The following is a 13233-nucleotide window of genomic DNA, read 5'->3' on the forward strand; positions in this document are numbered from 1 at the left end:
AATGCAAATCAAAAACAGAAGGAACTATCATCTTACATTTATCAGAATGGCTATTACCAAAACGAGAGATAACAAATGCTGCCTAAAATGTGGAGATAATGGAACCCATGTACCCTATTGATAAGAATATAAATATAGCCACTATGGAAAACAGGATAGAGGTTTCTCAAAAAAACTAAAAGTAGAACTGCATATGATCCAGCAATTCCACTTCTGGGTCTATATCCAAAAGGAATGAAATCACTATCTTAGAGATTTCCGTACTCCCACGCTCACTGTAGTGTTATTCACAATAGCCAAGACATGGAAACAGCTACGTGTCCATCTCACAGATGAATACATAAAATAACATATATGTCTACATAAATACACATGCACAATGGATTATTATTCAGTTAAAAAAAAAAGGAAGAAAATCCTGCCATTTTTGGTTAACATGTGGTGGATGGACTGTGAGGGCAGTATGTCAAGTGAAATAAGTCAGAGAAAACACAAATACTGTGTGGTTTCACCACTTACATGTGGAATCTAAAACCATCAAACTCAAAGAGAGTAGAATGGTGGCTGGGGGGGTGGAGGACATGGGGAGATGTAAGTCAAAGGGTAAAACTTTCAGTGAGAAGATGAATACATTCCAGGGATCTAATGAATGGGATGGTAACCACCATCGTAACACTGGATCGAATACTTTAAAGTTGCTATGAGAGTAGAGCTTTAATGTTCTCACCATAGCAACGACAAAAAATGGTACTATGTGAGGTGAAGGATGTGTTAACTAACCTTATGCAGTAAACGTTTAACGATAAAAACATGGGTTGGGGCACCTGGGTGGCTCAGTGGGTTAGGCCTCTGCCTTTGGCTCGGGTTATGATCTCTGGGTCCTGGGATTGAGCCCCGCATCGGGCTCTCTACTGAGCAGAGAGCCTGCTTCCCCCTCTCTCTGCCTGTCTCTCTGCCTACTTGTGATCTCTCTGTCAAATAAATAAATAAATAAATCTAAAAAACAAAAACAAAAACAAGAACAAAAAACCATGGGTCAAATCATCACACTGTAAGTCTTAAACTCACACAATGTTATATGTAGATTATTATCTTCATGAGGCTGGGAAAAAACCCTTTCCCACACATTCAAATTCCCAATTCGTTTTCGCTCTTTCCTTTTTCCAAAAGCACCAATTCCTAGAGAATGACTTAATAAGCAAATGACGAAATGACTAAAGCTGAAAGGTTAGGGTTTGGCCCATCACCATAATAAAGCATGAGCGCCATTGTTCAAGGACTGGTTTTGGCCCCCACAGATATATAAAGAGAAGGTATTTTCTCTCAGAGAACAAGGTGCGTAGCAGGAAACGGAGAAGCAATGGCTTTCCCAACGCTTCCTTTCATCCACTTTTATCTTTCCAGGTGTCCTACCCTTCTCCATACCTTTCACGTTATCCCCTACCTTATTACTGAGACAAACAATTTCTTTAAAAAATGAACACTGCAAATGTAAATTCACAAAACCTGCATTCTCACTTTTTTTTAACTATTTTTAAATTTTTTTAACTTTTTTTTTAAATTTATTTTCAGCATAACAGTATTATTCATTGTTTTTGCACCACACCCAGTGCTCCATGCAACCCGTGCCCTCTCTAAAGCCACCACCTGGTTCCCCCAACCTCACCTTTAAGTAATTCATGACCCCAATGTTTTTCATCCTGTCAGCAAAGGTATTGAAAGTCTCCATGTTGCTTTTGGGATGATAAAATAGAATTTCACTTCCAAGCTTCCAAATAATCTGTCAAAACAGAAATTACGAGTGAAATTGTAAAATCCTTGCCTTAAAAAATTTCTGTCTAAGAATGCTGTATTTTTCTCTGCTTACAACCAGTAATTCATTTCCCTGGATACCACTACTGTCGACATTTTGCTGTTTCTCATTTCACCCAGTAAAACTATTTTATCTTATGTGGTAAAGCTTCTTCCATCCATTAAATTAAAATAGCAGAAGGCTATACTAGTGCAATTTTAAAGTTTGTAGTCTAGAGAAGGTAAGAAGTTAAGACCCATACAGAAGATAGAATCTTTAGTATGAAGGCAAGAATATTTAAGGCAGAAAACATGGTTTCTATTAACACTGGCTTCTCCACTGCTCTTGGTCTCATCTTTATTATCCACAAAATGAGAGCAACGGACTAGATGTTTCCTGAGATCCATCAAGCTCGTTAACTCTTGACGATATTTAATCTATATTTAGAACTCCAACTTAAAATTTGTTATCAGCTACAGTCAAATTTTAATAAAATATATTTTCTCCCCAAAGCACCAAAATGGCAGTGACAGAACTTGGAGCCTTTCTTTTTCATGGAACTGAGACTCTGTTTCTCTTACCCCAATTTAAAGTATTTCATTTTTTAAAAAAAGATTTTATTTATTTATTAAGGGGAGCATGCATGCAAGGCAGGGAGGCGGGGAAGAGGAAGCAGAAGAAGCAGACTCCCTGCTCAGCAGGGAGCCTGATGTGGGGCTCCATCTCAGGACTTTGGGATCATGATCTGAGCCAAAGGCAGGTACTCAACCAACTGAGCCACCCAGGTGCCCCAAGAATCTGTATTTTCAACAAAAGCCCCAGCTAAGTCAGGAAAAGGCAGACAAGGCCACCTACGTGGCTCAGCTGGGTAAGTGGCTGACTTTGGCTCAGGCTGTGATCTCGGGGCCATGGGATGGAGCCCCCTGTGGCGCCCAGCACGCAGCAGAGTCTACTTCTCCCTCTCCCTCTGGCCCACCCCCCATTCATCTCTATCCCTTTTTCTCTCTCTCAAATAAATAAATAAAGTGTTTAATAAAAGAAGCAGACAAGTGTCTGAAAACCAATGATTAAAATCCTTCATTTTACAACACAAATTTTCAACAGAAAGAACATAACTTGTCCAGTGTTTTATGGATGCACATAGCTTTGTCCATAAACTAAATTTTCAACCAATAGTTAAATTTTCTTTGATCAGATTGTTTTTTTGGCTCTACTAAGTATCTAAGTGGTATAATGTTTACTATGTTAGTAAAAGCTACTTGAGATATTCATGTGAAGTTATTTATGGATAAACTGTATTTTACTGAACAAATTTAAAAGTGTATACGCCAAGCCCTGTTCTAGACCCCTCCCCTCATGACATTTACATTCTACTGTAGAGAGACAGGCCATAACGGAGAAACAGAACAATTAAATTGCAAGTACTGCAGGAAAAGAACGGAGCAGGCAAAGGGGATCAGGAGAGACAGCTGGCAAGTGGAGGGGCGTGGCACGGAGTTGCCATTTTAAACAGTCACGGCAGGCCTCAGTGAAAATGAGACTTGATGGATATCAAAGTGACATCTGAATAAAGACCTTTCCAAGTAAGGCAAAGGCAATCCAGCAAAGGTACATACAGCCCCGTTCAAGCAAGAACCAGGAGCTACTGAGGCTGGAGGAAAAAACCAAACAAGTCTCTGAGTAATAGGAAATGAGGTTAGAGAGGTTAGAGAGGTCAAAGGGGGAAAGACCATACAGACCATACGGAACTTGCAGGCGGTCGTGAGGACGTCGGCTGTTACTCTGAGTGAAATGGGAAGTCACTGTAGTTTTCAGCACAAAAGTGACCTGACCTGACCTATGTTTTAAAAGGATCGTGCTGCATCCTGAGTCACTGGGGAAATACAGATCAAAACCACAATGAGATACCACTCCACAATCACTAGGACAGCTATCATCAAAAAGACAAACAACAACAAAAGTTGGCAAGGATGTGCAGAAATAGGGACCCTCACAGACTGCTGGGGGGAATGTAAAATGGTGCAGCTACTTTGGAAAACAGTCTGGTAGTTCCTTAAGAGATTAAACAAAGTCACCATATGACCAGCCCTCCACTCCTAGGAACATACCCAAGAGAAATTTCAACAAATATTCCTAACTGGGCGCCTGAGTGGCTCAGTGGGTTAAGCCGCTGCCTTCAGCTCAGATCATGATCTCAGGGTCCTGGGATCGAGTCCCGCATCGGGCTCTCTGCTCAGCAGAGAACCTGCTTCCTCCTCTCTCTCTCTCTCTGCCTGCCTCTCTGCCTACTTGTGATCTCTCTCTGTCAAATAAATAAATAAAATCTTTAAAAATATATATATATTCCTAACAAAAACACGTGCACAAATTGTTCATAGCAGCATTATTCATAATAACCCAAAGTGCAAACAACCCAAGTGCCTAACAACTGATAAAGCAATACATAAAGCGTGATGGAATATTACTTTGCAATAAAAAAAGGAATGAAGTACAGGGTGCCTGGGTGGCTCAGTCAGTGGAGCGTCCAACCCAATTTCCACTCAGGTTATGATCTCAGGGTCATGAGATCGAGCCGTGCACTGGGCTCTGTGCTGAGCCCTGAGTCTGCATGTCCCTCTTCTTCCCCCTTCCGCCATTTCCCCTTGAACGTGCACACTCTCTTGCGCTCTCAGAATTAAACTAAAAAAAAAAAAAAAAAAAAGGAATGAAGTACTAATACATATTGCAATTAAGGCTAAAATTGAAAACATTCCACTTACGTGGAATATCCAGAGTATCAAGTAGATTAGTGCTTGCCAAGGGCTGGGGAGTGGGGTAAGGAGGCGCAGAACAGCAAGTGACTGCAAGTAGGCACAGGGTTGTTCTGGGGGCGGGAGAGCAAAAATGTCTGAAATTTAGACGGTGGTAAAGGCTGCACATCTCCATGGATACGTGAAAAAATACTGAATTGTACAATTTAAATATGTGAACTGCATGGTGTGTTAATTATAAAATTTTTTTGGTAAAGGATCACCCTGGTCACCATGTTGAAAAGAGACTCGGGGTTGCAGGAGGGCAAGCAGTCATCTAAGTGAGGGGACGGACAGTGGCTTGGATCAATGTGCGGCAATGTAGGTGTTGGGTAGTATTCAGACTGAATTTTTTTTTTAAGATTTTATTTATTTGAGAGAGAGAGCATGCACGAAAGCCCATGAGTCGGGGAGGGGCAGAGGGAAAGGGACAAGCAGAGTCAGGGAGCCTGACATGGGGGCTGAATCCCAGGTCCCCGGAATCATGACTTGAACCGAAGTCAGACACTTAACCAACTGAGCCACTTAGGTGCCCCTCAGACTGAATTCTGAATGTAGAGCCAACAGGATTTTTTCACAGTTTGGATATGGGGTATGAAAGAAAGAGAACTTCAGAGTCTGGCCTCAGTGATCAGATACATAAAATAACCATCACCTCCGGTGAGGAAAATTAGGTTTGATGGTGAAGAACAGATCATTTTAGAGATGTTAGTGTGATAGGGCTGTTAGAGATCCGAGCGGTGATGGGGAATAGACAGCTGGAAACAGGAAGGCAGACACGAAAAGATGTCCGGGCCACAGATACACAAATGGGACTCATCTATCATAGAGACTAAATTTAAGGCCATGAAACTGAATGAGCTCATCAGGAGTGAGTTCAGATAAAGAAGAGGACAAAGGACTGAGTTCTGGGGAACTCACAAGTCCAAAGGCCAGGGAGAAGAGGAGACTTCACAGGAGGCCGAGAAGGCCAGTGAGGCGAGGAAAAACGGAGAGAGACTGCAGAGTCCTGGTAGCCGGATGAAGACAGTTTATCACACAGGAGGGAGCAATCTACTGTCTCAAATCCTGCTGACAGAGCAGGTTATACGAGCAATGAGAACTGGGCACTGTTGACCTTGACAAGATAATGTGGAAGAAATGATGATGCTGGCTGCTGGGGGAGCCTAACTGGAGAGGGTTTAGAGAGAACCAGTCCACACATTCTTTCAAGGAGTTTTGCTGAAAGCTGAAGTGGAAAACCGGGGCACACCTGTGAAGGAAGTGGGGCGTCAAGAGACAACTTTAAGATGGCAGAAATACCACGTCTGTAGGATAGGGACCATCACCCCACAGAGAGGGGAAAATAATGACACAGGGAAAGAAGGAAGAATACTGGAAGGAAGGAAAAAAGAAGGGTGGGGAATCCGAGAGTTCGAACTATTCTGAGTAGCCTTTAAAAGCCTAGTAAGTAAAAAGAAGTGCGAGAAACAACGTCCCAATACAAACTCTCCACCCAAAACTACTTTAAGTAACTTTTAAGAAAAATCAATTTGAGATCCTGCAAAGGCTCTTCAGGACAGAGCTGTGCAGGCAGAAAGGCCCCGGGTCTGTGATGGCCTCTGGCAGACTCGCGCGCCCCTTAGTCACTTACCTCGGGAGCGGCCTGCCTCTTGTGGCTGTCCGAGTCCTCCAGGATCTGGAGGTAACTGTGCATGTATTCGGCAGCTTGCTGCCACTGGTGCTTCAGCAGCGCTTCCTGGATAAAACTCAAACAAGCACTTGTTGTCTGGGCAAAATCCTTCTCCTTTTTTCCTCCGGTTGCTATGATTAAAAAGAGAAGAGTCTTTACCCACAGTGATCCCAATTCAAGTTTAAAAAACTGATTTCGGATAAGCAGGTTTCATTTTTTTTTTTAACAGAGTTCTTTCTTTTGTTATTTCTAGTAGTCTTTTCTCCCCCCCCCCCAAAATTTATTTAGTTATTTGGCAAAGAGTGAGAGCACACGCACACAAGCAAGGGCGAAGGGCAGAGGGAGAGGGAGAAGCAGACTCCCCACTGAGCGGAGAACCTGATGTGGGGCTCGATCCCTGGACCCCAAAATCATGACCTGAGCTGAAGGCATTTGCTTAACCCACTAAACCACCCAGGCACCCTGATAAGCAGAAGTTTTAACAAGTGGAACAGTAGTTTTTACTGAACCCAGCCCATCCCTCATATCAAAGCTAGCTTCACTTGAAACAAAACTCCCACATCCAGCTCTGAGCTCCGCAGGGAGTGGGCTTGGGATTCTCTCTCTCCTACCTCCCCTTGCCCCAGTTGGCGCTCTCTCTCTCACACTCAAGTAAATAAATAAATCTTTTTATAAAAAAAAAAAACGTGAAAGGATCTAATAATTCTTTTTAATAGAGCACTATGCAATTTCTTCATCAGTGTTTCAAGAATTCCAAAACCTGATACATTGCTATAATTACACTCTATCTAGTGCCATCTACTTACTTATGTAACTAAGACTTCTCAGAATTATATCAATGAAAACAAAGGAGAATTTAAGCCAAATTGTTTCCTCTTTTTTTTTTTTAAGATTTTTATTTATTTATTTGACAGATCACAAGTAGGCAGAGAGGCAGGCAGAGAGAGAAGGGGAAGCAGGCTCCCTGCTAAGCAGAGAGCCAGATGTGGGGCTCCATCCCAGGACCCTAGGATCATGACCTGAGCGGAAGGCAGAGGCTCAACCCACTAAGCCATCCTGGCGCCCCTAAAATCTTTTCTCATTCTGGAAGTACATAATATTCTTTCATAGATTTATGAAATAATTGGAAAAAAGGGACCACCGTATTTATCAAACTGAAAAAGAAATTAAAATTTATTTTCAAATTTTAACACAACTTTTATTTATTTTTAGAATTTATTTAAGAGGGAGAGAGAGAGACAATGTGCCCATAAGCAGGGGGAGCAGCAGAGGAAGATGGGAGAAGCAGGCTCCTCACTTGAGCAGAAGCCCAATGTAGGGCTGATCCCAGAGCCTGGGATCACGACCCAAGCCAAAGCAGACGCCTAACCGAGTAAGCAACCCAGGCACCACCAACCCCCCAACAACTTTCTTTAGATTTTATTTATTTATTTGAGAGATAATGATTTTATTTACATTTTCAAGACAGAGCAAGAAAGATCGGGGGTTAGTTGGCAGAGGGGAAACCCGACTCCCCACTGAGCAGGGAGCCAGACTTGGGGCTCAATCCCACGGATGCCAAGATCACGACCTGAGCCAAAGTCGAGCCAAAGTCGGATGGACAGACTGAGTCACCCAGGCGCTCCTGAGAGAGAGTATTTTAATACAACCTTTAATACTTATGTTTTTCATCAGCTGTGTATAATTACTAATTATGATGTGCCACTCCAGATGAATTTAATCTTAAAGCCTTAAAATTCATTAAAATGAATTTTAATACTTAAAGCCTTATAGAATATTAACAAAAAAATAATTAAATGTAGATATACAGTTTTATCACAAAGATGAAAGTATGAAAGGAAAATAAACAGTATAAAATCTCCATCAATTAAAATCTTTTTCATAAATATTTTTAAGTGGATGATGAAAGGCATATCACATTCCTATGCTGTTTAGATTCCATTGGATATATCAGTAAAAGCAGTAAACTAATTTCATTTAAAAATGCCAATCTAATTTGGAAATTATATCTTTTGCAACTATTAAACTTCCAATATGATTTTTTGATAGCATCTTAAAACCATGCAAGGCAATACATAATTTAAAAAAAAAAAGGAAAAGCGAGCAAAGAAGTTTGAAGACTACTGCTCTACACTAGTGCTTCTCAAACTCAAACTCAAAATAGAAACACATCACCTGGGGATCCTGATGCTTGCTATTCGGTGTGGTCCCGGAAAGAAGAGCCTTTAGGATCACTGAGGAATCTTATCGGGAATGCAGAATACTATGCCGCCCTACATCTCTGAGTAAGAAGCTACATTTAGCAAGATCTACAAATAAGCTGCCCAGGACCAGCAGCAACACCAGGGAGGTAGTCTGGAAAACTGAGAGAGCACTTCTTCTCTAAAACCTCATTTATTCACATGAAGGAGAACTGACCTCAGGCCACGCTCCCACCTACCCCCTCAAGTTTTCACCACTCAGACTGGAAAGTGGACTTCCCCTTCTGCCTTCCAACTTAGCCTAGTTACCTCAGGAATATCTCTCACTTCATTCTTTTATGAGCAAAAGATCATCCTATTTGCTGCTGATACACTTTCAAAAATAACTGCCTAGGAGAAGAAATTTTGACATGGAATGAGGTACAATAAAGAGCCAGTGCCATCAACCCATCTCTAATACCCTTGAAAGAACGTGGAAGCTTGTCAGTCAACAAATACATTTAAGGACTTATTTGACAGAGAGAGAGACAGCACAAGCGGTGGGGGCGGGGGGCAGAGGAAGGAAAAACAGGCTCTCCCCTGAGCGGGAAGCCCAATGTGGAACTCGATTCTAGGACCCTGGAATCAAGACCTGAGCCAAAGGCAGACATTTAACTGAGCCACACGGGTGCCCTCAACAAGTACTTTTTGAGCACTATTTTGAGTCAGGTACTATTTCAGGTACTCAATTCTTCTAGGTACTCAACATATAGTTTTAATCCAGATTGGCCCCTGCTTTCAAAGTTTTTAGTGTAGGGGGCATACTCTTCAGAACCCTGAAAGATTATCTACTAGGAAGAAAAAAAAAATTGCTAGGCAATTTTGTTTTCCTATTATGGTTATTGATTACTACAATGTCAGTATTACCTGAAATTATTTTCTCATTGCAGACATTAAGTATTTTGGGTTTAACAGGCTATCCATAACTTATGAAACACTTCTAAGCACATAAATTCTGGTCTGAAACCTATCTGATTTAGACTGACACAAGCTCTCTATAGAACACTGATGACAGAAACATGCCCAACTATGTCTTAACTAGCAGGAACTTCAGTGACTATGGGACTATCCCTACTATGGGAGAAAACAGCACTCCCTCTGAGGGCCATCCATTCACACCTTGTTTGAACCACGTGCATTCATTAGCAAAAATAAAATGAGAGGAAAGAAGTTATTTTTTCCAACACTCACTAAGCTTGAGACTCTGTGCTAGGCACTTTACATATATTATCTCATTTAAAAAATATATTTGTTATTGGAAGTATAAGCTCTGAGATTCAACAGACCTGGGTTGAATTCCTGAGACCAACATAATAGAGTTTAACTTCTTTGAAATTCATTTCTCTCATCTCTAAAATACCCAGCACGTGGATTTGAGGATGAATTTCCAGAGATAATTAAATGAGATAATATTTACACTAAAAGATAAAGAAATTGGAGCAAGTTCTAAGAGCTAAAGAATCTCAGTCAAGGGGAAAGAGGGCTAGGCTAGGAGAGATGTATTTGAAGGCAATAAGTGTAAATTCTAATATATTCCCACAACTACACCATCCAACATGCCCATATACAGATAAACACTTCTTTTATATATCCTTACAGAAAAGATAGCCCACAAAACTCTTATTTATATTTACTTGTTTATACTTATATTTATATGGGGAAATATTCTTTTTTGGAAATCTATTATAGATTAATTCTATTAGGAATAATTTCAATCCAATTCTTTTTTTTTTTTGAAGATTTTATTTATTTGATGGAGAGAGAGACAAAGAGAGAGGGAATACAAGCAGGGGGAGCGGGAGAGGGGAAAGCAGGCCTCCCACTGGGCAGGGAGCCCGATGCAGGGCTCAGTCCCAGGACCCTGGAATCACGACCTGAGGCAAAGGCAGACAATAACTGAGCCACCCAGGTGCCCCAAATAGTGCCTTTTTAAAGAGTATTTTCTTGGCCCAGTTTATATTTTAAAAGCATCAAGGTAGAAGAGGCTACAACTGAGTCACCCAGGCGCCCCATTTCAGTGCAATTCCATCCAAACTTCTTAAAAGCACTTCCTACGTATGTGCTCCTCAATGGCCCTATCTTCTTCATCTATGTATCTCCAGTATTAGGCCAATGCTAGGCATATCAGTGCCTAGTAAGTATTGTTAGAGAAAAAAAAAAGTATATCTACCATAATACAGACTGTTATTACATCAAAGGAAAAGTAGCAAAAAAATATATATTCTTTTGATTTTTTTGCTTACAGCCTCAAAAACCCTCATATAGTCCCATCTTGAAAACTGAATAAAGCAACTTGTTTATTCAACTTGATTATTCACTTTGTGTCCATATTGAATCTTATCATCTCCTTACATTAAAGTTAAGATGGCTGTACATTATTTTACTTACCAATAGTCCCTATATGATTTTGCAGCCAAGGAAAAGACATTCCTGTACCAGAGAATACATATGATTCCTCCTGCTCATCCTCTGTCTTGGACCCTATCAATTCTTCACTGAAATCACTCATACCTGTTTCAAATTGAGAATATCAGTTACTTTCTGTACATCTTATTCCACAGCCTTCTTAGTTATAAATACTGCCACCTTTTTACCTAATAAATAACATTTGTTCAGTGAAATTAATTCTACCAGGCAGCTTCTTTAAAGTAAGTAATAAAATTATGTCAGCAACAGCCAAAATAAATGATTTTTTAAAAGATTTTATTTATTTGACAGAAATCACAAGTAGGCAGAAAGAGGGAGAAGCAGGCTCCCTGCTGAGCAGAGAGCCCGATGCGATGCGGGGCTCGATCCCAGGACCCTGAGATCATGACCTGAGCTGAAGGCAGAGGCTTAACCCTCTGAGCCAACCATGCGCCCCCAAATAAATGATCTTTTAAAAAAAATTTTAATCTTTACTCCGGTTACAAGAACATACAAAGATAACTAAGATACTGCTTCTTAATTAAAAAAAAAAAAAAAAAAACACAAAAAACATATAAGTCTAGAGGGAGTAACAAATGACACATAATAAAACAATACAAGCATACTAATAGGAATAGTAGTTAATATATCAATCCCTCTCTACACACCAAGGATATAAATTATTTTTTTAAAGATTTTATTTATTTGACAGAGATCACAAGTAGGCAGAGGCAGGCGAGGGGGGGGGGAGCAGGCTCCCTGCTGAGCAGAGAGCCAGAAGTGGGGCTCCATCCCAGGACCCTGGGACCATGACCTGAGCCGGGGTCATGAATGACCTGAGCGGAAGGCAGAGGCTCAACCCACTGAGCCACCAGGCGCCCCTAAATTCTCTTTTAATCCTTATAAGTACCCTAAAAAAAGTACTATTGTTTTCTTCCATTTTCATGTTGAACAAACCGAGGGGCTTAATTAAATTACGTAACCTGACCCAACGTCCTAAGAAAGGAGAGGACAATATTGTAGGAACGAGGTCGTCAGACTACTTGGCATGAATAGAGTCCCGGGTCTGCGGAGAGGAGGGGGTCAGAAGACAGAACGGATGGTGGGCAACGAACCCAGAGAGACAGCCACACCCCCGGCGGAGTGTGGACTTCATCCTCAAGATGCTCGGGGTCCTCGTCCCTCTGTCCCCACGTCCAGCTGATTAGTAGGTCCTGCTGATACTACTTGTTGGAGTGACTCCAGCCTCCCCTCTTCTCCGCAGTCCTATCCACTACCCTAGTTCAGGACATCTTCAAACTGTGTCCCCATCCCTTAATTAGCTTTCCAACGAGTTATCCCGCCTCCAATTGTGCTACTCCACATCACAGCCAGAGCACACTTTTTTTTTTATTATTATTTTTTTAATTTTTTATTTTTCATAAACATATATTTTTATCCCCAGGGGTACAGGTCTGCGAACACCTTTTAAAGGCAGATTCTGTGGTGGAGGAGCACGGGCGTGAAAGTGAAATTTGCATGCGACGCCCACGTGTTTTAACGAGCCCTTCCAGAAGCTCTCGCGTCCCAAATTCTCACAGACGGAGCCGGTGCCGCGCCCCTGCCGCGGGAACCATCAGGGCTGCTTCGCCCCTTCCGCCTCGTTCTCAGAAATAAAGGTTTCAGGACACCAGGAGAAAGTATCAGCAGAACATGGGAGAATCCTACCACAGACCTTCAGGTTCTACTTTGGATGCTGGCGATGACCGATGGACGGAAGACGCGGCCCAATCCTTCCCGCCGCTCTGAACGCAATTTCCTAACTCAGGCACCTCGCGAGCGACCCGCCACCGGAAGCGAAGTTAGAGACGCCTCCGTGCGAGCATGCGCCAAGTCCGCCGGCGCTTTCTGGCTGCGCGCAGACGCGGCTCCGCCCCTAAACCCTCCTTCCGCGGCGGAGGCGACGCCGTGCGCGGCGGCCCCCGGAAGTGACGGCGGTGTGCCGCCCTGTCTTTGGGTTGGTCGTGGTTTTACGCGTGAGTGTGCCCGGGTGGGAAGATGCGAGGCTTTAAAGGCAAGTGGAGACCGGGACGAGGGGGTGGTGGCTGGATGAGGTGAGCAGTCGAAAAAAACGTGTCACTTTGGAGAATGTGAAACAATGTCACTTTGGTAATTCACGGTACAAAACCTTCAAATTTTTGCTTAGCTCAAGGGCGCACTGCGCAAGCCTCCGGGGCGTGGCTGGTGGTCCTGACCAAAATCAGCTTAACCTCTTAACTGCTTCCTCGAAATCTTTTTTTCTCTTTGATTAAAGTTTTAGCTTTGAGTTTAAGGGATTTGACACCACCCCCACCC

The 13233-nt window shown here is 42.2% G+C and overlaps 2 protein-coding genes across 3 annotated transcripts in view; one reads left to right on the plus strand and one right to left on the minus strand.

Moving 5' to 3' along the window:
* The window catches only part of TAF1A (TATA-box binding protein associated factor, RNA polymerase I subunit A), a 30079-nt gene extending 17320 nt beyond the window's left edge, over positions 1–12759 (minus strand). The window contains exons 1-4 of the mRNA XM_004751450.3: positions 12614–12759; positions 10882–11004; positions 6215–6384; positions 1667–1780 (exon numbers count right to left, since the gene is read on the minus strand). Of these exons, the coding sequence (XP_004751507.1) occupies positions 1667–1780; positions 6215–6384; positions 10882–11002 (405 nt within the window). The 5' untranslated portion in view covers positions 11003–11004; positions 12614–12759. The remainder of the gene's footprint in view (positions 1–1666; positions 1781–6214; positions 6385–10881; positions 11005–12613) is intronic.
* A 99-nt stretch (positions 12760–12858) lies between these two features.
* The window catches only part of MIA3 (MIA SH3 domain ER export factor 3), an 80621-nt gene continuing 80246 nt past the window's right edge, over positions 12859–13233 (plus strand). The window contains exon 1 of one of the 2 annotated variants that reach the window (XM_013055558.2): positions 12859–12952. The gene's annotated coding sequence lies outside the window, so the exon portion shown is untranslated. Of the gene's footprint in view, positions 12993–13233 lie in introns of both variants that reach the window. The other variant, XM_013055557.2, reaches the window with a different exon arrangement.

The sequence above is a fragment of the Mustela putorius genome, unplaced genomic scaffold (assembly GCF_011764305.1).
Source record: "Mustela putorius furo isolate JIRA1106 unplaced genomic scaffold, ASM1176430v1.1 tig00000508_pilon_pilon_pilon, whole genome shotgun sequence".
In the NCBI taxonomy this organism is placed as follows: domain Eukaryota; kingdom Metazoa; phylum Chordata; class Mammalia; order Carnivora; family Mustelidae; genus Mustela; species Mustela putorius.